This window comes from Nicotiana sylvestris, chromosome 8, assembly GCF_000393655.2.
Source record: "Nicotiana sylvestris chromosome 8, ASM39365v2, whole genome shotgun sequence".
Classification (NCBI taxonomy): Eukaryota; Viridiplantae; Streptophyta; class Magnoliopsida; order Solanales; family Solanaceae; genus Nicotiana; species Nicotiana sylvestris.
Genome location: NC_091064.1, coordinates 147,515,839 through 147,540,704, shown reverse-complemented (window position 1 = coordinate 147,540,704; position 24,866 = coordinate 147,515,839). Strand labels below are relative to the sequence as shown.

Below are 24,866 nucleotides of genomic sequence, written 5' to 3'. Positions count from 1 at the left end.
GAGATTGGAGAGGTTTACCAAGCTATTCACTACTACTTTTAGCGTTGCATCTTCTGAGGATCCCCAGGATTATCTAGACAGCTGTCATGAGGTTCTCAGGAACATGGGGATAGTGGAGACTAATGGGGTCAACTTTGCTACTTTCCGCTTGTCTGGATCCGCCAAGACTTGGTGAAGAGATTATTGTTTTGCTAGGCCAACCAGATCACCAGCTTTGACTTGGGATTAGTTTACTCAGCTATTTCTGGAGAAGTTTCTCCCCATCACTCAGAGAGAGGCCTATCGGAGGTAGTTTGAGCATCTCCAGCAGGGTTCTATGACCGTTACTCAGTATGAGACCAGATTCATCGACTTGGCACGTCATGCTCTTATCATACTTCCCACCGAGAGAGAGAGAGACAGGGTGAGGACGTTAATTGAGGGACTTATTCAGCCGATTCGACTTCAGATGGCTAGGGAGACAGGGAGTGAGATTTCTTTTCAGGAGACAGCCAGTGTGGCCAGGAGAGTAGAGATGGTTCTGTCACAGGGAGGTGGTCAGGGGTCCGACAAGAGGCCTCGTCATTCAGACAGATTCAGTGGCGCCTTGTCTGGAGACATGGATTCGTATGGTAGAGGCCATCCTCCTAGGCCTTTTCAGTCAGCACTTTAGGTTTCTCACGGTACTTTAGGTGGCCGTGATTCTCATATGTAGTATTCTGATCAGTAGTCCTACAATGCATCACCAGCTCCGATCAGTGCACCACCGCTTCAGAGTTTTCAGGTTCGTCAACCCCAACAACCGATGGCTTGTTTTACTTGTGGCGACATGAGGCACATTGCTAGATATTGCCCTCGAGCACCGAGTTCTCAATAGCAGGGTTCTCATGCTGTGGTTCAGGCACCAGGTATTCCACCGTCCGTTCCACCAGCTAGGGGTGGGGGTAGAGGTGCTAGAGGTGGAGGTAGAGGTATTAGAGGTGGAGGTCAGGCAGCTAGAGGTGGATGCCAGCTAGTTGCAGGCCGTCCCAAAGATGTAGTCCAGGGTGGTGGGGCCAAGCCCCGATGTTATCCTCTCCCAACCAAGCCTGAGGCTGAGGCTTCTGATGTAGTTATCACATGTACTGTTCTGGTTTGTAGTAGAGATACTTCAACCCTATTTGATCCAGGGTCTACATACTCCTATGTGTCATCTTATTTTTCACCGTATTTGGTCATGCCTAGTTGTCACACCTCCTTTTTGCGCGCCCGGCCCCGAAGGGTTAAAAAATGCGCGGGGGGAGTTTTTCCAATTTAAGTGACAATATTCGAAATGGGATTATTTATTTAATTCAGAGTCGCCACTTGGGAAAGGTTTGGCTTTTGGTGTCCCAAGTCACCGGTTTATCTTGAATCCCAAATCGAGGAAATTTTCGACTTTTCCAAATGAAGTCTGCGAACCAGAAATTCTAAGTAAGGAATTCTGTTGACCCGAGGGAAGGTGTTAGGCACCCTCGAATCCCGTGGTTCTAGCACGGTCGCTTAAATTGTTATAATGGCTAAATATCTGATTTAAATACATGTTATGACTTACGTGCTTTTATTAAGTTTAAACCGCTTTTATTATTATCATTTATTTTTATAGAATTGCAACGTCGTGAAAATGCATCTCGAACCACGTCACAATCAATGCACCCGTGGTCGTCGACACATTTTGACTCCGTTGAGATTTGGATTTGGGTCACATCAATGTGCACCCGTGTTTAAGAAGGTCAAATTATTAAGCCGCGCCTAAAGAGTCTAGCGCGTTATTATTTTTGTAGAAGGCCATGAAATTCACTAAACGGCCTATTCCGAATTTTAAGAATTTATTATGGTTATTTATTGAGGGCCCCGCAATTTTGCGTTTTATTTGGCGAGGCTCGTCTCTATTTTTTTTAGAAGGGATATCCTAAAGTGGCTACATTTCTAATGCATTTGTCTCTAAGATTAGAAGAAAAGGGTACATGCTAATTTAATTATATGCTTTGGCCCAAACCGGATTCTTACCAATTTCTGATTAATTATTTACAAAGTGAAGAGGCGTCATACCTTGTGAAACATACGAGATTGACCAAATGCTATACTAGTATCCAAACATTTCTTGAATTGAACTTAACTAGACTTATTTAAGCTAGATTAAGGGAATTGAACACTAGGCATTGTTACTAATGGGGATTCGAACGTGCTCCTATATACTGCCTAGCGGGTCCTGATAAAAGAACTAAAGTAACACAGAACATCATTGTGTAAGGTGGAAATATTCTATCCTATGCATGTCATTATAGTTAAACAGGAATCCGGTTGAAAATTTTATGTCAGTTATCCATGCATTCTATGTATTGTACCATTACATCTCGTACTAACAAACAACTATAAAACTACGATGCAAGAGGCTAAAACCTGGTTAAGTATTGACTAACTAATCTTTCGCTACTGAATTACGCACTAATCAATTTATACAAAAGAAGTCAATATACTATGAGCATTACAAACAGACATTTAAACTTCTTCAAACTCCTTTCATTTCATGCTTCGAACTGTTACAATTAACACCAACATGGGACTCGAAATGTGTACCTGAATACTGAAATGCAAAGAAGAAGCAGAAGCAGAAGGGTCAACAACAGCAGAAAGCAGAATAGCAGCAGCAGCAACAAGCGAAGCAAGTAGAATCAAGAACCCAACTAGACCAAGTTCCAGAGTAAACCAACAGACAACCAACAAACTCAATTGGCTTTAAAAGAAATCAGTATTGAACAAACAGGTCAAAACCAGCGAAATCAAGACAGCAGAGAAGGATGCAATTTCTAGTTTTGTCTGTCTGTGTTATCGAACAAAGTTATTTTCCAGTTTTCTGTTTTTCAGAACTTCACTCTCAAAATGTTCCCTCTCAATTCACTCTCTCCTTATCAATGCCTGTCTGTGTGTGTTAATATGTATGTGTCTCTCTCTCTTATCTTTTCTATGTATATATGTGTATCTCTTTTGCTCTCCCTAATCTCTGGTTCTTTTCCCTTTTTTTTTAAAACTGATGGAAGTCCTTCCCTTTTATAAGCCTTAACATCAGCCCTTTAACAGCCTGTTAGACCAAAAGCACACCCCTCCCATGTGCTATCTTCTTTTCAGTTTCCACTTAGCTATTTAAGTATTAACCCCCCCATCACATTCCCTGGCAGACTTACTCTTTTAAATGAGGTTTAATACTTCTTAAACTAAAGCAGGGTAATGGGCAGCAGAATATATCTGACAGCATATGCTGTCAAACTATTTTTAAATCAAAAAGCCCTTTATGCAGGAACCAGGCTGTGCACAAATGCACCTGTGGTGCACAAATGCACATGTTGTGCATAAGTGCACATGCCCTCCAATTCAGAACTGTAACTAAACAAAGCATTCCTTTGGCATTTCTTATTCAAATTAACAACTATAAGTAAACAAACTCAGTTCCTAATTGATTCAAACAAATGCTTAGCAGAAGTAAGTCGATTTGTTATTGTTCGGACAACTGAAACTAATTGATGACATATGTCGACTCGACTATACTAGTTATAACACATACAATCGAAACCAAAATTAGACATTTAATCAGTATAGGACACATGATTCGAATTGTACTGACTAAGCAAAAATGTACTCGAGGAATCAGTTAGTCAGTTCAAATTTGAAAATCAGCTAATTGCACAACACACACATACATACACATTATCAGAACAAATAGAAGAAGGACTCAAGACACCGAGGTTTAGGCAAAGCGGACAGGACACAGTTGATAAAATTCGAAACACAAATTTCACAACAACATGAACAACCTTTTAAACAAACATGGATTAACATAATAAAGAAAAGAAAACAAAACTCACCTTAAATCCCGAAAAATCAAAAAACCTTAACTTGGATTCGAACAGACCTTTCTTAAGTCTGAACGGACTTTAATCGAAGTGTTTCTCAGATGAGAAACACTTCGATTAAGGTCCATTAGACCTTAATCTCCTCGGCTTGAACAAGATACGGACCAGTGACGAGGAACCCTAAGGTTCCAAAAATTAGATCCGGGATTCATGCTTCCCTAGTCAGATTCGGACCAAACCAAGCATGGTTTGGTCACGAGGGGGTCTGGGGAGTGTCTGGTATGAATTTAGGGCAGATCGGTGTAGATCGAGTTTTAACTCGAATCTTCAAATGAAGATTCGAGAAGGTGGGATGGGATTCGAGCTGAACGGTTGGTGGATCCATGTTCAGGGTGTCAAGGTGGTCCTAGGGTGTTAAGGTGAAGGTCACCGGCGTTCATGCCGCCGGGTTTCTGGTGAAGGGAGATGGGGGCGGTTAGGGTTTGAAGGGGAAGGGTCTGGTGAAGACGAAGGCTGGGGTATTGGATAGGGGGCAGGGTATGGTTGTAGGTTTATATAGTTAGTGGATAGGTGGATCCTGGCCGTTGGATGAGACATGATGAAGGGCCAGGATCCTTCGACTAACAGGGAACGGTGTCGTTTCAAGGGTAAAAGGTTGAGGTCGGTCCGGGTGAGACGGGTCGGGTCTGTTAGTGGGTTCGGGGTGAGAGATCTTGGCCGTTGATCTTTCAAAGATCAACGACTCAGATCATACTGGATTAAACGGTGTCGTTTGGATGGCTAGGGGCTGAACTGGACTAGACCGGGTAATTTGGGTTGGGTTGTTCGTTTGGGCCTGAATTAAAAATGAAAAATTAGCCCGAACTGATTTCCAAACCCAATTTTGCACTCTCTTTTATTATTTTTTTTATTTTAAAACAAAACTTAAGTAAATCAAAATTAAAAATTAAATAAACACTTAATACAATTATTTGCACACATATATTAAAATATTTAAAACAGGTAAAATCAAACAAAACAAAAATCACGGACAAATATGCCTATTTATGATTTTCTATTTAACGACCGGATTACGGTTCAAATTACGCATGACACATACATTTTTGTATTTTGTTTTAATAAAATAAAATGGGCAAAAATCATAAATAATTAACAAAGTGCCATGTAAAAATCCAAAAATTGTATAGCAGGACCATTTGTTATTATTTTTATTTCTTTTGGAGCAATTGTCGCGCGAAACAAAAATCACGTGCTCACAGCTGCCCCTCTTTGTTCGGAAACACGAAGAGTTTTCGTGCAAAGATAAAGTGAGCGGATATAAGCGATTTTTGCCTATGGACTACTCCGTGTGAAGCATGTTTTGAAAGTTTTGACCGAATCTTGCTTCAAAGATTTCCTACATATCCCGGGCTCAACAGGATTCAGGTCAATGTAGTTCGGGAAGTTTCGGTAGCTGGGACTACCATGGGACTGCAATGCTTGCTGTTACTGCTGTTGCTGTAGTCACCACTGCTTTACTGACCGCCTTATTACAACCAAAGAGAAATTGAAACTGAACTTAAATACTTATATGCATGTCAACTGCTAGTTACAAGATCCCTATCTATGATTCTTTTGCGACTTGATCATGGGTCTTAGCTGATTTTGCTTGGAGACTTCGATCCGAATCTTGATGCTTGCGAGTTGTAGGTGCTTGCTCACTCTGGGATACTCAGTGAGACGTGACTGGCAGAGTTCAGGACCTTAATCAAATGTTGGAGTCGATCCGCCTTCCATTTACTCCGATATCTCGGGACATCTTCTTTTTGTCTTTTTCTTCTTTAGATTCTGAGTTGAGACTCATCTCGTGGGTCATTTCGATCCGTGTGGCTCGAGGTTAGACATGCGGGAGAAACAAACAAACGAGCGAAATTTTCTGCCCCAGTTTCACTAGGAAAATTTCGTGAATTATTCGCCAGAAAGTTCATAAAATTGATGAAGGAAGATAAAAATGCTCAGTTCAGGGTTGGAGCCCTAATACCGAATAGCTGGGGAGAAGTTCAGTTTCTAGAGTTGAAAACTCTAATACTGACCAACTGGGGAAAAGTTCAGTTCAGGGTTGGGGCCCTAATGCTGACTAAAGGAAAAGTTCAGTTTAGGGTTTAAAACCCTAATGCTGACTAAAGAAAAAGCTTAGTTTAGGGTTTAAAACCCTAATGCTGGCTGAATGGAAAAAGTTCAGTTTAGGGTTTAAAACCCTAAGGCTGATTAAAGGAAAAAGTTCAGTTCAGGGTTTAAAACCCTAATGCTGACTAAAGGAAAGAGTTCAGTTTAGGGTTTAAAACCCTAATGCTGACATGCATGGAAAAAGTTCAGTTTAGGGTTTAAAACCCTAAGGCTGATTAAAGGAAAAAGTTCAGTTCAGGGTTTAAAACCCTAATGCTGATTGCATGGAAAAGCTCAGTTTAGGGTTTAAAACCCTAATGCTGGCTGAATGGAAAAATTCAGTTTAGGGTTTAAAACCCTAATGCTGACTAAAGAAAAAACTCAGTTTAGGGTTTAAAACCCTAATGCTGACATGCATGAAAAAAGCTCAGTTTAGGGTTTAAAACCCTAATGCTGGCTGAATGGAAAGAGTTCAGCTTAGGGTTTAAAACCCTAATGATGACTAAATGAAAAAGCTCAGTTTAGGGTTTAAAACCCTAATGCTGGCTGAATGGAAAAAGTTTAGTTTAGGGTTTAAAACCCTAATGCTGACTAAAGGGAAAATTCAGTTTAGGGTTTAAAACCCTAATGCTGATTGCATGGAAAAAGGTCAGTTTAGGGTTTAAAACCCTAATGCTGACTGCATGGAAAAAGGTCAGTTTAGGGTTTAAAACCCTAATGCTGGCTGAAAGGAAAAAAGTTCAGTTTAGGGTTTAAAACCCTAATGCTGGCTGAAAGGAAAAAAGCTCAGTTTAGGGTTTAAAACCCTAATGCTGGCTGAATGGAAAAAGTTCAGTTTAGGGTTTAAAACCCTAAGGCTGATTAAAGGAAAAAGTTCAGTTCAGGGTTTAAAACCCTAATGCTGACTAAAGGAAAAAGCTCAGTTTAGGGTTTAAAACCCTAATGCTGGCTGAATGGAAAAAGTTCAGTTTAGGGTTTAAAACCCTAATGCTGACTAAATGAAAAAGCTCAGTTTAGGGTTTAAAACCCTAATGCTGGCTGAATGGAAAAAGTTCAGTTTAGGGTTTAAAACCCTAATGCTGACTAAAGGGAAAATTCAGTTTAGGGTTTAAAACCCTAATGCTGATTGCATGGAAAAGCTCAGTTTAGGGTTTAAAACCCTAATGCTGGCTGAATGGAAAAAGTTCAGTTTAGGGTTTAAAACCCTAATGCTGACTAAAGGAAAAAGTTCAGTTTAGGGTTTAAAACCCTAATGCTGACTAAATGAAAAAGCTCAGTTTAGGGTTTAAAATCCTAATGCTGGTTGAATGGAAAAAGTTCAGTTTAGGGTTTAAAACCCTAATGCTGACTAAATGAAAAAGCTCAGTTTAGGGTTTAAAACCCTAATGCTGGCTGAATGGAAAAAGTTCAGTTTAGGGTTTAAAACCCTAATGCTGACTAAAGGGAAAATTCAGTTTAGGGTTTAAAACCCTAATGCTGATTGCATGGAAAAAGGTCAGTTTAGGGTTTAAAACCCTAATGCTGACTGCATGGAAAAGCTCAGGTTAGGGTTTAAAACCCTAATGCTGGCTGAATGGGAAAAGTTCAGTTTAGGGTTTAAAACCCTAATGCTGACTAAAGGAAAAATTCAGTTTAGGGTTCTCAACGGGGATTTTATTGGAGGTATTCTGTGGGGATTTGTACAAAAGGAAGTCCTATGTGGGAATATTTACAAAGTGTATTCTTTGTGTGGATCTTTGTACAATGGGGCATGCTGGGTAATTGTTTCGCAGCGGGCTTTCTAGGATTCGTTGGGGTAAGCTTGTTGGGGAATTTTTTTCAAAGGAACTCGCTGGGGATGTGCTGGGGAAATTCCAACGGGGATTTTTTTTTTGTATATATATTGGGGAGACTCTGTGGGGGATTGTACAAGGGGAGACTCTGTGGGGATTCGTCCGAAGGCGGACTTGTTGGGGGAATTTCTCTTTTTCCTCTTTACTTCAAACACCATCAAACATCATGATCCATCAAGTTTGAACAAACGTACCAACGAAACGAGGCGCTTTCCTTCATGAAACGGAATTCCGTGAAAACAAACCTGCCACCTGCCCTTTCCGGTGTATCCTGAACTTGGGGTTAAAACATAAAAGGGATTCGAAGAGAAACAAAGAATGGGAAAAAACAAATTTCAGGAAGGGAGTGTCCCTTTTGGGACGAGAAAGACTTATCTGAGGAAGATAACGCTGGCTTTAAATGACATGACATGCTCTTTGGACTGGACGCCTGACCTTCCATGAACTTGCGTTTCCCTGAACCAGAACGGATCTGTGATTCCAAACCGGTGGAGCTTTGCCGAGACCTCCTTGGGGTGGAGTCATTCTTTTCGACCAATAGCGCCCTTTGCGGGTTTTCGCTGGCTGACCTCTCTCATTTCTCTTCCTGTCATCGCTTGATAGCACTCTTTGTGAGTTTTTAACTAAACAAGCTCTCTCATTTTGGTTTCTCTACTCCCGTCGCCTCGCGGTGCCCGAAGGTTTTCACCGACGAGACTCTCTCATTTTATCTCTCTCAATTCAGAGTGTGTCGGTCTCCATTTGTGACGCTTATTGGCTTCCCACTATCTTTGGTAATTGATCTGAAGGCTTGTGCTTGGTAAAGAGAGGTAGATGATACTAACTTCTAAACTGCTCGACGTGCCCCGGTTTCAATTTCAGGGTGAATGAGATTTTATTGTTGGTGTGACTGAACCTCAGTGAGAGGCTGCCTACGTATCCTTTCGGAATCAAGTCAAACGCAGTTCAGGCCTTAATCAATGTTTTTTTTTTTAAGCGGCTCAAAGGTTTGTAGAGAGAATTGGGTAGTGTTTGGGGAGTAGTGGGGAATAAAACCTTCGTCATTTCGAATGCGTCAAGACTACTGGAGTATAATTCAGACGTAGTATCTCTTGACTGCATCCGCATTTACTGCTGTGTCGGGGTCATTTACTTCGATATCACCTAAATACAATGCTCCTCTCAGCAATATCTTCCTTATGATGTATGTGCCTTTCCAATTTGGAGCAAACTTCCCTTTTGCTTCCTCATGATGCGGCAGAATACGCCTCAGTACCAGCTGACCTATTTCGAAATTCCTGGGTCAGACTTTCTTGTTGTAAGCACGGGCCATTCTTCGTTGGTACAACTGTCCGTGACAAACCGCGGCCATTCGCTTTTCATCAATCAAAATCAATTGCTCTAACCGAGTCTTGACCCACTCGCTGTCTTCGATTTCTGCTTCGACAATGGTTCGAAGCGAAGGAATTTCTACCTCTGCCGGTATTACAGCCTCGGTCCCATAAACCAAAAGATAAGGAGTCGCTCCTACTGATGTGCGTACCGTAGTGCGATACCCCAACAATGCAAATGGTAACTGCTCATGCCACTGTCGGGAACTTTGGATCGTTTTCCTCAAAATCTTCTTGATGTTTTTGTTCGCCGCTTCCACAGCACCATTGGCTTTCGGCCGATAAGGAGTAGAATTCCTATGCGTTATCTTGAATTGCTCGCATACATCTCCCATCAAGTGACTGTTCAAGTTTGCTGCGTTATCTGTAATGATAGTCGCAGGAATACCGAAACGACAGATAAGATTTGAGTGTACAAAATCCACTACAGCTTTTTTAGTGACCGACTTGAGAGTGACAGCTTCTACCCATTTTGTGAAGTAATCGATGGCAACCAGTATAAACCTGTGTCCATTCGAAGCCTTTGGTTCGATTGGTCCAATGACGTCCATGCCCCAGGCGACAAATGGCCAAGGTGCAGACATGGGATGCAGCTCCGTGGGAGGTGCATGAATCAAATCACCGTGCACCTGACACTGATGACACTTCCGAACGAAGCTAAAGCAATCCTTTTCCATGGTCATCCAGTAATAACCTGCTCGAAGGATTTTCTTTGCTAAGACATACCCGTTCATGTGAGGTCCGCACACACCTGCGTGTACTTCGTGCATGATCTTTCTTGCCTCCTCGATATCGACACATCTTAGAAGATTGAGGTCCGGGGTCCTCTTATACAACAATTCACCGCTCAGAAAGAAACCACTTGCATGTCGCCTAATGGTCCTCTTTTGATCTCCAGTAGCGTGCTCGGGGTATTCTTGTGTCTTCAAGAACCTCTTGATGTCATGGTACCAAGGCTGTGTATTTGATCCCGCCTCGATTACATTGCAGTAACCGTGTCTTTCCTTGATTTGGATTTCCAAAGGATCGACGTGGGCGTTGCCTGGGTAGGGTAGCATTGAAGCCAGAGTAGCGAGTGCGTCTGCCAGTTCATTGTGACACCTCGGGATATACCTGAACTCTATTGATGTAAAAGCGCTTGCCGAGGTCCTCCACATGCTGTCGGTAAGGGATAAGTTTGACATCCCGAGTTTCCCATTCGCCTTGGGCTTGCCGGATAATCAGGTCAGAATCTCCCATAATCAGTAAGTCTTCGACATCCTGATCGATTGCCATATGCATGCCCATGATGCAGGCTTCATACTCAGCTGTATTATTTGTGCAAAAGAAACGAAGTCTAGCTGTGGCGGGATAATGCTGACCAGAAGGCGAGATCAAAATTGCCCCAATCCCTACACCCTTGGCGTTCACGGCTCCATCAAAGAACATCTTCCAAACATGAGCTTCCTCCGAGACCACTTCTACGGTGTTTACTTCTTCATCTGGAAAGTAGGTATCCAATGGCTGGTATTCCTCATCGACCGGATTTTCGGCCAAATGATCTGCTAGCGCCTGGGCTTTCATTGCCATGCGAGTGACATAGACTATGTCAAATTTCGTAAGCAAGATTTGCCATTTAGCCAGTCTCCCAGTAGGCATTGGTTTCTGAATTATATACTTCAAAGGATCCAGCCTGCTTATGAGGAAAGTAGTGTGGGCTTGGAGATAATGTCTCAGCTTTTGAGCAACCCACGTCAGAGCGCAACATGTCCTTTCCAGCAGAGTGTATTTGGCCTCGTAGCCGGTGAATTTCTTGCTCAAGTAGTAGATTGCTTGCTCCTTCTTTCCGGTTATGTCGTGTTGCCCGAGGACGCAACCGAAAGAGTTCTCCAAGACTGTCAGATACAAGAAAAGTGGCCTCCCTGGTTCTGGAGGGACCAAGACTGGGGGATTCGAAAGGTATTCTTTGACTTTATCAAAGGCTTCTTGACACTCAGTTGTCCATTTAATCGCCGCATCTTTCCTTAACAGCTTGAATATGGGCTCACACGTGCTTGTCAGCTGGGCAATAAACCGACTGATGTAGTTCAACCTGCCCAACAGACTCATCACGTCTTTCTTTGTTCTCGGGGGAGGCAGATCTCTGATGGATTTTATCTTAGTTGGATCTAGCTCGATACCTCTCCTGCTTACGATGAAGCCCAAAAGTTTGCCTGACGGAACTCCGAAAGCACATTTGGCTGGGTTCAGCTTCAAGTCATACTTCCTTAATCTCTCGAAGAATTTCCTCAAGTCTTGGATGTGATTATCCTGCACCCTGGACTTGACTATCACGTCGTCCACGTACACCTCTATTTCCTGATGCATCATGTCATGAAAAATGGCAGTCATGGCCCTCATGTAAGTAGCCCCAGCATTCTTCAAACCAAATGGCATGACCCGGTAACAGTAGGTGCCCCAAGGCGTGGTGAAGGCAGTTTTCTCGGCGTCCTCTTCATCCATCAATACCTGATGATACCCAGCGTAACAATCTACGAAAGACTGTATCTCGTGTTTGGCGCAATTATCAACGAGGATGTGGATGTTGGGCAGCGGGAAATTATCTTTAGGACTTGCTCTGTTCAGATCTCGGTAATCTACACATACCCGAGTTTTCCCGTCCTTTTTTGGTACTGGAACCACATTCGCCAACCATGTTGTATATTGGACTACCCGAATCACTCCCGTTTTCAGTTGTTTGGTGATCTCCTCTTTAATCTTGTCACTGACCTCAGTTTTGAACTTTCGTTGCTTTTGTTGAACTGGAGGACAATCAGGATGAATCGGCAATTTATGAACCACTAGATCAACACCTAGTCCCGGCATGTCATCATATGACCAAGCAAACACGTCTTTAAATTCAAAAAGAAGTTGAATTATCGCCTCTCGCATTTTCTTGTCCGTGTGAATGCTTATCTTGGTCTCCCGGATTTCTTCCGGGGTTCCTAAATTTACCGGTTCAGTGTCATTCAGATTTGGCTTAGGTTTATTCTCGAAATATTCCAACTCTCGGTTTATCTCCCTAAAAGCCTCTTCCGCATCATATTCTGGTTCTGGGTTCATTAATTCGCAGTTAAATAACTCATTGTGATCTGGGCGTGAAGTCCGCAAGCATTTCATATTTAAAGCCACATTATTATAACTGAAAAGAAAGATAAAAGGAAAAATAACAAAAATCAGAACAAAAGAAAGAATGGGAAAGCAATGATGATGATTTTTTTTATTTTTCTTTAGGAAGTTGGAAGACAACACTGTTTACAACTTAGGAATTCAAAACAACAATTGAAAGAAAGAAAACGTTCAAGTTATGTCCTGGAGATAACTTGTGACACAGGAAAGGTGGCAGGACAGGTCTACCCGGACTTCCGTCTAGTCGGGAATGGCGTGGCCTCCCAGTTTTGAAGTTTGGCGTTCGGCCCCACGTACATCATCTCAGCAGTGCTTGTGCCTTCACCTGGTTGAACCATGTGGACCTCGTAGAGCATCTCTCTCATCGCCCCACATATCTCCTCGATTTCCTCAGCTGTGAAGACCTCATCATCTTCTTCTTCAGCGTACCTTGGCCTGATGAAAGTTGCATATAAATCTGGCAGTGGTCGAGGTAACTTCCAACCCTCATTTTTCCTTTTCTTTGCCCACTCTTCGTCTGCTGGAGTAGGTTTGAAACCTAGTCCAAAAGGTTTCTTGGTGACTGGCAAGGTAATGGGTTCTGTTATTCCCTGAAGGGTTCGTCCAAGCCCCTTCCCTGGCCTAAATCCGTGCCGGATCATCTCTTTGGCCACCATAACCGAGGCGTTGGACAAGAAAGGCTGGGGGCAGGGTATTCCCTCTTCGTGCTGCTCTGCTAGTAAAATCTCGAAAGCTTGATAGACCGTATGTTCGCTCCCTTCTCTCGGTTCAAGATATGGGATGGATGGGTCCCGATAGATAGCATGCTCGTCTTTCCCATGGACCACGATCTCTCGGTCTTCGTACTCGAACTTCACCATCTGGTGAAGAGTGGAAGGCACAGCTCCTGCCGCATGGATCCAAGGTCTGCCGAGGAGGAAATTGTAGGATGTGTCCATGTCGAGCACCTGGAAGGTTACTTCAAACTCGACTGGTCCTATGACCAACAACAGGTCTATTTCCCCCATGGTATCTCTCTTGATGCCTTCGAAAGCTCTTACGCAGACATTGTTGGGTCGGATTCTTCCGGTCCCAATTTCCATTCTTTGTAGCGTGGAGAGCGGGCAAATGTCAACGCCTGAGCCCCCATCCAACATTACCCGCTTGACATAATAGTCTTCGCATTTAACTGTTAGATGCAAAGCCTTGTTGTGTGCCGCTCCTTCCGGGGGTAGATCGTTCTTGCTGAAAGAGATTTGGTTGACGGCGAAGAATCTTTCTGTCATCCGCTCTAATTGCTCTACCAAGGTTTCAACTGGCACATATGCTTCATTCAGGGTCTTTAGTAAGATCTTTCGATGCTCGGTCGACCTCATTAACAATGACAGCATGGACACTTGCTCGGGGTACTTGCGCAGTTGATCTATCACTTCGTAATCTGGCATTTTCATTTGTTGGAAGAACACTTCCGCTTCTTCAACACTTACGGGCTTCTTTGGCGGGAAGCGCCTTTGTGTGGCGTCGTTCGGTTCTTGGGTATTTGAATACCTTCCAATGAAAGTATTTTCTGGAAGTTCTCCCATGACCTCTTTGCCTTTGTACATTACCAAAGTCTTTTGATAATTCCACGGCACTGTGGACGGGTTGGTCATTGGCTTTTGTGGCACGCGTCCGATAACCACTGGCTCATTCAGCCGAGGTGGTTGAATCGTCCCCCGGACCACATAGGCCCCTTTTGGCACATACATAGGTTTTGTCTTTTTGATCCCGAAGTTCTGCGTCTTCTTGGCTTGACCTCGTGGTATGTAAAGAACTCCACCCTTTGCCGGTACCACTTTCTTCTCCACCTTCTTTTCAGGTTCTTTCTTTATAGCCTTGGCCTCCTCCCCCTTTTTCGGTTTCTGGTCTGTTTCGGGCCTCTTCCCCGTGTCGACAATGGCAATTATGGCTTTCAGAGCAGGGTCGAACTCTTTGTCTTCACAAATCATTCCGATCAGCGGCCCATTATTGTGAGCAGGTAATGGATTGTTAGTTACATTCGGGATCTCCTCGTCCCTTAGCACTATTTTCCCTTGCTCTATCAAATTCTCGACCACTCTTTTCAACGACCAACATTCATTTGTATCGTGTCCCTCGGCCCCTGAATGATAGGCGCATCTGACTCCAGCTTTGTAAGAAGGTGACGTTGGGTTTTGCCTCGTTTGAGGGATTGGTTGTAAGAAACCCAACTGGACTAGCTTCGGGAACAAAGTAGAGTATTGTTCACCGATGGGCGTGAAAGTCCGCCTTCGAGGTGGCTCCTGAGGGCGAAAGTTATTCTGCGGGGGTTGTGGGTTATAGTGGTTGCGGTAAGGAGGCTGATTTCTGGGAGGTGGAGCTGGGCCTCGGTTGGCTTGTTGTGGTGGATGGGCATAAGGCTGGGCATTCATGACCATATAAGGTTGATGAGCATATGCCAAATTTGAGTGGGGGTAGTAGTGTTGTGGGGTTCTTTCCGGAAAACGGGGCCTGGGCTGACGATACTCCCTTGCTTCCGAGGCTGCCATGGTCGTTTTTTCCTTCTTCTTCCCTCTTGTCATTCCTCCGGACCCGCTTTGGACGGCCTGGGAGGTCGCCCTTATGGCTGCTTGACTCAGAATCCTACCTGTTTTCAGACCATTTTCCACCATCTCTCCAATCTTGATCGCTTCCGCGAATGGCTTACCCATGGCTGACATCATGTTTTGGAAATAGTCAGACTCTTGAGCCTGGAGAAAGGTAGTGACCATTTCCACTTCATCCATGGGAGGCTTCACTCTTGACGCCTGTTCACGCCACTTAATAGCATATTCTCTGAAGCTTTCTGAAGGTTTCTTCTTCAAATTCGATAGAGAATTTCGGTCTGGCGCAATGTCGATGTTATACTGGAATTGTTTCACAAAATCTCTGGCGAGATCATCCCATATATGCCATCGAGACATTTCCTGGTCCATATACCATTCCGAGGCTATCCCTACTAGACTTTCCCCAAAATATGCCATTAGCAGTTCTTCTTTTCCGCCGGCTCCCCGCAATTGGTTGCAATATTTCTTAAGATGTGCAATGGGGTCACCGTGCCCATCGTATTTCTCAAACTTTGGGGTCTTGAAACCCGCTGGCAGGTGCACGTGAAGGAACATGCATAGGTCGGCGTAAGAGACGCTCTTCTGCCCGCTCAATCCTTGCATATTCTTCAAACTCTGTTCGAGGCTTCTCATTCTCTTGGCAATCTCATTTTGTTCTGCAATTCTGGGATTCTGATCCTGCCCGGGTGCAAGCTCGCACTGAGGCGGTAGAGGATTAGTGCTGGCAGCGAACCTAGTTGGTTCCATTGAGAACGATGGTGCTTGGAATGTAAAAGAGGATGAGTCAAAGTTTGGTTTGTACGTGGCAGGCTGTGCCGTAATCGGGCAAGGTGATGCAGTAAAGATGTTCATGCTTGCATCGGTGGCTGACATTCGGGGATGAGGCTCAGAAGGCGATCCAGTAGAGAAGGCTGAGGTGGTTGGGTACCCGAATGGGGTAGCAGGATAATTTATGGGGACATTAGAAGTCCCACTTGACCTGGAGAATAATTCAGGGAATCCGGGGACGACACTCGGCGGCTCTTTCCCATTATTCCAGTCGTCCAGCATTTCCAACATGCGGAGCCGTAGGATTCTATTTTCCTCCGCAGTTGCGGATTCAGGTGTGAGGACGGCTGAGATCGAGCTCTCCTCGGAAACAGGGATTGTTTGCAATGGAATTTCTGAAGACATTTCCACACTTCCTTTTGACCTGGTGAAGTAAGTGTGAGTACTGCTTCTGGTCCTAACAACAGGTAGTTGAACACTTCTCCTTGACCTCGTGAAGTATGAGTGCGAGGCCAGACTTTCACCAAACCAACCGTCTTTCCAAAAACCCTGGAATACTCATCGACAAACGCACGGTTAATTTGCAGCAAATAACAGATAGTTAATCTCACGTTGGGCATGATGCACCTATACAGTTAAGTGGATTACTATATGTTTGCTACGAGAGCATGCGTCATTCCGGCATTTTTCCTCTTATCCCTTTTTTTTTGTTTTTTTTTTTTTATTTTGCAGTAAAAGAAATGCGACCGGATCCGATGAGGATTGCCTACGTATCACGATGCCTACGTGAATTAGATCATTACGTAGTTCGAAAAACACAAATGAGCATAAAAGAAGCAACCTCTTTATTGTTGAAATGGTATATTACAAACTACATTTTGCAAAAGGAAGAGCAAACTTAGACTCAAAACAGACTAAAAATCACCCTGATGGGAAAAATAGGCAGAAGATACTAAGATACAGACTTGACTTATGAGTGCATTATGGTTTTGAAAATTGGTGTCCGCGGGGCATCATTCGGCCTTGCCGCGGTCCTAGGCGCGAGATCCCTCTCAAGTTGTTCCAGCTCATGCATAGTCCTCTTGACATAACCCATCACCGCCGAGAGGAAGGTAACGCTGGTCATGTTCTCACATCGTAGACATCGTCTGGTGATGGCGTGAGCAATGGCCTTGATCCTATCCCTGGTTTGCTTCTTCTCTACGAGTAGGCGTTTTATCTGATCGCTACATATCTTGAATACCTGAGCATCCTGCATATGCTGATTCTTCAGTCGCCGTACTTCTAACTTCATTTGGGCTAATGAGTCATACCAGTATCTGCTCTCAATTTGGGAATTCTTGGCCTGATCAGCTGCTTTGATCTCAAGTATAGCCATCTCTTTCTTCATTTTGGCAACAGTTTTCTCGTGGTCGCCTTCCAATTGATTCAGGTATTGGCGATGCTTATCTACTCTTGTATCCCACTGTGCCCTAAGCTCTGCTATGACGTTTTCAGATTTCTCCAAACCATCTTGCCATTCCCTGATTTCACTTTTTAACCTTTTTATCATTTGCTCGTCTGATCGACGCCTTGGCTGTTTATCCGCATCCACCTTTATCTGTTTGATCTGGGCTCTGAGCATTTCGTTTTCCTGAATTAACCTGTTCCGCTCTCCCAGATTGGTAGCAACTTGCACGTTGTGCTCATATTTCAAGCCTTCCACTTGTTGCTTTAACCTGCTGATTTCGGCGCAATAGCCTTTTTCCTTTGCTAACCAATCCCACTGCCTTTGCGATGATTCGGTGAAATTTCGGATGTGGGGTCTTTTAGCCGGCCTTTCATGCTCAAATTCCCTTCTATACCATGCAAGGTAACCTGGCGCCGTCTCTCCTTTGGTTCGATCCCGCACGCAAGTATCTGATTTCAAATATTGACACTCACTCCAGATTTGGCGAATCTTCGCTTCTGGGAATTGTCCGTTAGGACTTATCTCAACTGCTTGAGTGCTAAGATCTTCCTCATGAGGTACTGTCTGGCATCTTCCGAACTGTCTCAAAACTCGGCAGGGTGCGTAAGGTTGAATGCTCTTAAGCCCCATCAGTAAGAAATAAGTTTTAGCTGCCGACATATATAGGATCTCATCAACAGGCAACCATCCTAGCGTCCATTGTATTTGGCTGGCAGTAAGAGCTTGAAAGAACGAGGTCCATGCCAGGACTCCTTTGGGCAAACTGATCTCTTTGGTTCTCGTGTAAGATTCTTCTATGCAAGTCTTTTCCGGGGAACCATGGCTCAAAATCTCGGAATGATGGCAGAGGTGCTCGGTCATCCATATCTGTAGGAGCAAGTTACAACCTTCGAAGAAATTTCCCCCAGCTTTACAAGCTGTAAGAGCTCGAAAGATGTCAGATACCACCATAGGCGCGAGAGTACTGTCACTTTGCGTGAGTAAAGTGCTGACGACCCCGGATATCTTCAAATCAATGTTTCCGTCTTTCCTTGGAAATACCAGAAGGCCCAGGAACATCATCATGAACGCTACCCGTCTGTGCTTGTCCCACTTCTGACGAACTCCTTTGCTGCACAGTTTGTTGATTGGATTATTGAATCCCCCCTCATGACCGTACCTATCATATATGAAGCATGGAGTACAAAATCCGGCTGCCAGATCCGGGTTGTGGACTGTTCTAGGTATCTTCAATGAATCTAGGAACCGATGTACCGTGACGACTCTTGGGGCGACCATGTATTTTTGCCTCAACGGAAGTTCAGCATTCCCGATGTACCCAGCCATTTCTTCCAAAGTCGGGGTGAGTTCAAAATCAGAGAAATGGAAAACATTGTGCGCCGGGTCCCAGTAGGTAATCAAAGCTCTTATGATATCTCCCCGAGGCTGGATTTCCAACAAACCCACGAGACCTTTCAGATATTTCTTGACCTCATTTTGTCCTTCAACACCTAGATCATTCCACCATAGCCGTAACTTGACAGGGATTTTGGTCATTATTGAAAAATGTTCATTTTGCATCGTGCTCATCCTGCACATTTATTAAGGTGATTTTAACAAAAATGAATTGACTCAAAAATATTTTACAAAGGGGATCAAGTTTTGAACACGGCCTTTAAACACTTTGGGGACGAAGATTTTAAGGCTGTGTGGGTCAACTGGACAAAAATGCTAAGCAAGACCCGAAGGTGGCTGTTTATGCAAAGTCAGCCTTCCGGCGTCCCTTTTTCGGAAACATTCGGCTATTTATGACAAAACAGCGTCACCTGACTTATTTATGACTCTTTTAAAAATTGACACATCTTCTTTTTTTTTATTGATTTTGGCTATTTTAGCAAAATGGGGTTGAACCCAACGAGGGTTGCCTACGTATCTCACATCCGGTGAGAATCAAACCGGCGTAGTTCGGGACATCATGAATAGAGAAAATCAATTAAACCCAGAAAGCAAGATTTTTTTTTATTTTCTTTTGAAAAGAGATAAAGACTAAAAAATTTTTTTTTGAAGGAAATATTTGGACTGCTAGTCTGAATTTATAAAGGAGGTACTACGAAAGAAACAACATTTTTTTTTGAATTATGAATTTTCCATTTTTTTTACTTTTAAATAAATACCTTCTTTTTTTTTCTTTTTTTTTTTGATTTTGAAAGTGATAAAAAAAAAGAAAAATATTTACATTATTTTTTTAATAACTCAAACTAGAAGACAAATTTTGTTTTTATTCTCTTTTTTTAGAAAAATTTCGACAAAGTTTTGACACTACTTGGATATTGGTTTTATTTTTCCAAAATAAGTAATTATCTCCCTACGCTGCTATTTTTCTTTTTTTTTTTTAGAAACCGGTCAGCATGCGGAACTGAAGCAAATAAATGCGCAAAACAGATAGGAATGCAGCAAGATGGTCTTTTCATTTCAGGTTGCCTGTCCTAGACGGACCCAACCCCTGTGTTGAGCCCCCTAAGTCAAATGCAACATGATGCAAATAAACGTTCCTACTAGGGATCCGGCATAAAGTTTCGTTATACTAGGTTTATAACCTGGGCATTTGTTCTAGACTGTGTACCCGAGCGGACAACTCGAGTCGAGGAGGGGGCTACGTACCGGGGACCCGCGAGATCGTCCGGCTTTGTAACTTGTCCGACCTCTTTCTTATTTCAGGTATCGACACTAACAGAATAGGGAGTCTCGACCAGCGAGCTTCTCCCCGGAGGTAAGAAGAGAAGGGTTTCGGCACAGTTTATATACAGTTCAGATAATATCAAAGCGGTAAAAGACAACATTTAGCACGTTATGCAAAAACATGTAATAAAGATCAGATAATAAAGCCAAATATAACAATTATTCTAAGCTCGAATTCTTGAACCCTGAACCAGTGGTTCTGGGTTAAATCCCCAGCAGAGTCGCCAGAGCTGTCACACCTCCTTTTTGCGTGCCCGGCCACGAAGGGTTAAAAAATGTGCGGGGGGAGTTTTTCCAATTTAAGTGACAATATTCGAAATGGGATTATTTATTTAATTCAGAGTCGCCACTTGGGAAAGGTTTGGCTTTTGGTGTCCCAAGTCACCGGTTTATCTTGAATCCCAAATCGAGGAAATTTTTGACTTTTCCAAATGAAGTCTGCGAACCAGAAATTCTAAGTAAGGAATTCTGTTGACCCGAGGGAAGGTGTTAGGCACCCTCGAATCCCGTGGTTCTAGCACGGTCGCTTAAATTGTTATAATGGCTAAATATCTGATTTAAATACATGTTATGACTTACGTGCTTTTATTAAGTTTAAACCGCTTTTATTATTATCATTTATTTTTATAGAATTGCAACGTCGTGAAAATGCATCTCGAACCACGTCACAATCAATGCACCCGTGGTCGTCGACACATTTTGACTCCGTTGAGATTTGGATTTGGGTCACATCAATGTGCACCCGTGTTTAAGAAGGTCAAATTATTAAGCCGCGCCTAAAGAGTCTAGCGCGTTATTATTTTTGTAGAAGGCCATGAAATTCACTAAACGGCCTATTCCGAATTTTAAGAATTTATTATGGTTATTTATTGAGGGCCCCGCAGTTTTGCGTTTTATTTGGCGAGGCTCGTCTCTATTTTTTTTAGAAGGGATATCTTAAAGTGGCTACATTTCTAATGCATTTGTCTCTAAGATTAGAAGAAAAGGGTACATGCTAATTTAATTATATGCTTTGGCCCAAACCGGATTCTTACCAATTTCTGATTAATTATTTACAAAGTGAAGAGGCGTCATACCTTGTGAAACATACGAGATTGACCAAATGCTATACTAGTATCCAAACATTTCTTGAATTGAACTTAACTAGACTTATTTAAGCTAGATTAAGGGAATTGAACACTAGGCATTGTTACTAATGGGGATTCGAACGTGCTCCTATATACTGCCTAGCGGGTCCTGATAAAAGAACTAAAGTAACACAGAACATCATTGTGTAAGGTGGAAATATTCTATCCTATGCATGTCATTATAGTTAAACAGGAATCCGGTTGAAAATTTTATGTCAGTTATCCATGCATTCTATGTATTATACCATTACATCTCGTACTAACAAACAACTATAAAACTACGATGCAAGAGGCTAAAACCTGGTTAAGTATTGACTAACTAATCTTTCGCTACTGAATTACGCACTAATCAATTTATACAAAAGAAGTCAATATACTATGAGCATTACAAACAGACATTTAAACTTCTTCAAACTCCTTTCATTTCATGCTTCGAACTGTTACAATTAACACCAACATGGGACTCAAAATGTGTACCTGAATACTGAAATGCAAAGAAGAAGCAGAAGCAGAAGGGTCAGCAGCAGCAGAAAGCAGAATAGCAGCAGCAGCAACAAGCGAAGCAAGTAGAATCAAGAACCCAACTAGACCAAGTTCCAGAGTAAACCAACAGACAACCAACAAACTCAATTGGCTTTAAAAGAAACCAGTATTGAACAAACAGGTCAAAACCAGCGAAATCAAGACAGCAGAGAAGGATGCAATTTCTAGTTTTGTCTGTCTGTGTTATCGAACAAAGTTATTTTCCAGTTTTCTGTTTTTCAGAACTTCACTCTCAAAATGTTCCCTCTCAATTCACTCTCTCCTTATCAATGCATGTCTGCGTGTGTTAATATGTATGTGTCTCTCTCTCTCTTATATTTTCTATGTATATATGTGTATCTCTTTTGCTCTCCCTAATCTCTGGTTCTTTTCCCTTTTTTTTTTAAAACTGATGGAAGTCCTTCCCTTTTATAAGCCTTAACATCAGCCCTTTAACATCCTGTTAGACCAAAAGCACACACCTCCAATGTGCTATCTCTTTTCAGTTTCCACTTAGCTATTTAAGTATTAACCCCCCCATCACATTCCTTGGCAGACTTACTCTTTTAAATGAGGTTTAATACTTCTTAAACTAAAGCAGGGTAATGGGCAGCAGAATATATCTGACAGCATATGCTGTCAAACTATTTTTAAATCAAAAAGCCCTTTATGCAGGAACCAGGCTGTGCACAAATGCACCTGTGGTGCACAAATGCACATGTTGTGCACAAGTGCACATGCCCTCCAATTCAGAACTGTAACTAAACAAAACATTCCTTTTACATTTCTGATTCAAATTAACAACTATAAGTAAACAAACTCAGTTCCTAATTGATTCAAACAAATGCTTAGCAGAAGTAAGTCGATTTGTTATTGTTCGGACAACTGAAACTAATTGACGACATATGTCGACTCGACTATACTAGTTATAACACATACAATCGTAACCAAAAATCAGACATTTAACAGTATCGACACATGATTTGAATTATACTGACTAAGCAAAAATGTACTCGAGGAATCAGTTAGTCAGTTCAAAATTGAAAATCAGCTAATTGCACAACACACACATACATACACATTATCAGAACAAATAGAAGAAGGACTCAAGACACCGAGGTTTAGGCAAAGCGGACAGGACACAGTTGATAAAATTCGAAACACAAATTTCACAACAACATAAACAACCTTTTAAACAAACATGGACTAACAGAATAAAGAAAAGAAAACAAAACTCACCTTAAATCCCGAAAAATCAAAAAACCTTTACTTGGATTCGAACAGACCTTTCTTAAGGCTGAACGGACTTTAATCGAAGTGTTTCTCAGATTACGGACCAGTGTCCATTAGACCTTAATCTCCTCGGCTTGAACAAGATACGGACCAGTGACGAGGAACCCTAAGGTTCCAAAAATTAGATCCGGGATTCATGCTTCCCTGGTCAGATTCGGACCAAACCAAGCATGGTTTGGTCACGAGGGGGTCTGGGGAGTGTCTGGTATGAATTTAGGGCAGATCGGTGTAGATCGAGTTTTGACTCGAATCTTCAAATGAAGATTCGAGAAGGTGGGATGGGATTCGAGCTGAACGGTTGGTGGATCCATGTTCAGGGTGTCAAGGTGGTCCTAGGTGTTAAGGTGAAGGTCACCGGCGTTCATGCCGCCGGGTTTCTGGTGAAGGGAGATGGGGGCGGCTAGGGTTTGAAGGGGAAGGGTCTGGTGAAGACGAAGGCTGGGGTATTGGATAGGGGGCAGGGTATGGTTGTAGGTTTATATAGTTAGTGGATAGGTGGATCCTGGCCGTTGGATGAGACATGATGAAGGGCCAGGATCCTTCGACTAACAGGGAACGGTGTCGTTTCAAGGGTAAAAGGTTGAGGTCGGTCCGGGTGAGACGGGTCGGGTCTGTTAGTGGGTTCGGGGTGAGAGATCTTGGCCGTTGATCTTTCAAAGATCAACGGCTCAGATCATACTGGATTAAACGGTGTCGTTTGGATGGCTAGGGGATGAACTGGACTGGACCGGGTAATTTGGGTTGGGTTGTTCGTTTGGGCCCTGAATTAAAAATGAAAAATCAGCCCGAACTAATTTCCAAACCCAATTTTGCACTCTCTTTTATTATTTTTTTTATTTTAAAACAAAACTTAAGTAAATCAAAATTAAAAATTAAATAAACACTTAATACAATTATTTGCACACATATATTAAAATATTTAAAACAGGTAAAATCAAACAAAACAAAAATCACGGACAAAGATGCCTATTTATGATTTTCTATTTAACGACCGGATTACGGTTCAAATTACGCATGACACATACATTTTTGTATTTTGTTTTAATAAAATAAAATGGGCAAAAATCATAAATAATTAACAAAGTGCCATGTAAAAATCCAAAAATTGTATAGCAGGACCATTTGTTATTATTTTTATTTCTTTTGGAGCGATTGTCGCGCGAAACAAAAATTACGTGCTCACACTAGTGATTCCTTCAGTGCTCCTACTTATGTGTCTACACCGGTGGGTGATTCTATTATAGTAGATCGTGTTTATCGCTCTTGTGTAGTTGTGATTGGGGGTCTTGAGACCCGAGTAGACTTATTACTGCTGGACATTGTTGATTTTGATGTCATACTGGGGATGGACTGGTTATCACCTTACCACGCTATCTTGGACTGTCATGCCAAGATTGTGACCTTAACCTTGTCGGGTTTACCTCGTTTAGAGTGGAGAGGGACTCCTGGTCATTCTACCGCAGTGTCATCTCTTATGTGAAGGCTCGGCGTATGGTCGAGAAGGGCTATTTGACCTATTTGGCATATGTTCGCGATTCTAGTGCCGAGGTTCCTTCTATTGATTCTGTACCTATTGTTCGTGAGTTCTCTGAGGTATTTTCTTCAAACCTGCCAGGTATGCCACCCGTCAGGGATATTAACTTCTGCATGGATTTGGCTTGGGGCACTCAGCCTATTTCTATTTCGCCGTATCGTATAGCCCCGCCTGAGTTGAAAGAGTTGAAGGAGCAGTTGCAAGACTTACTTGAAAAAGGTTTCATTAGACCTAGTGTTTCGCCTTAGGGTGTGCCGGAGTTGTTTGTTAAGAAGAAGGACAGATCGATGAGAATATGTATTGATTACCGACAGTTGAACAAGGTCACAATCATGAATAAGTATCCGTTGCCGAGGATTGATAATTTGTTTGATCAGCTTCAAGGTGCCAAGGTATTCTCGAAGATTGACTTGAGATCTGGCTACCATTAGTTGAGGATTAGGGCATCCGATGTCCCTAAGATAGCTTTTCGCACTCGGTACGGGCATTATGAATTCTTGGTGATGTCATTTGGATTGATATATGCCCCA

The 24,866-nt window shown here is 42.6% G+C and overlaps 1 protein-coding gene across 1 annotated transcript in view; it reads right to left on the bottom strand.

Moving 5' to 3' along the window:
- LOC104240482 (uncharacterized) overlaps positions 1 to 24,866 on the bottom strand; it is a 51,497-nt gene that overhangs the window by 5,299 nt on the left and 21,332 nt on the right. The window contains exon 9 of the mRNA XM_070154683.1: positions 21,385 to 21,391. Coding sequence (XP_070010784.1) covers positions 21,385 to 21,391 — 7 coding nt within the window. The remainder of the gene's footprint in view (positions 1 to 21,384; positions 21,392 to 24,866) is intronic.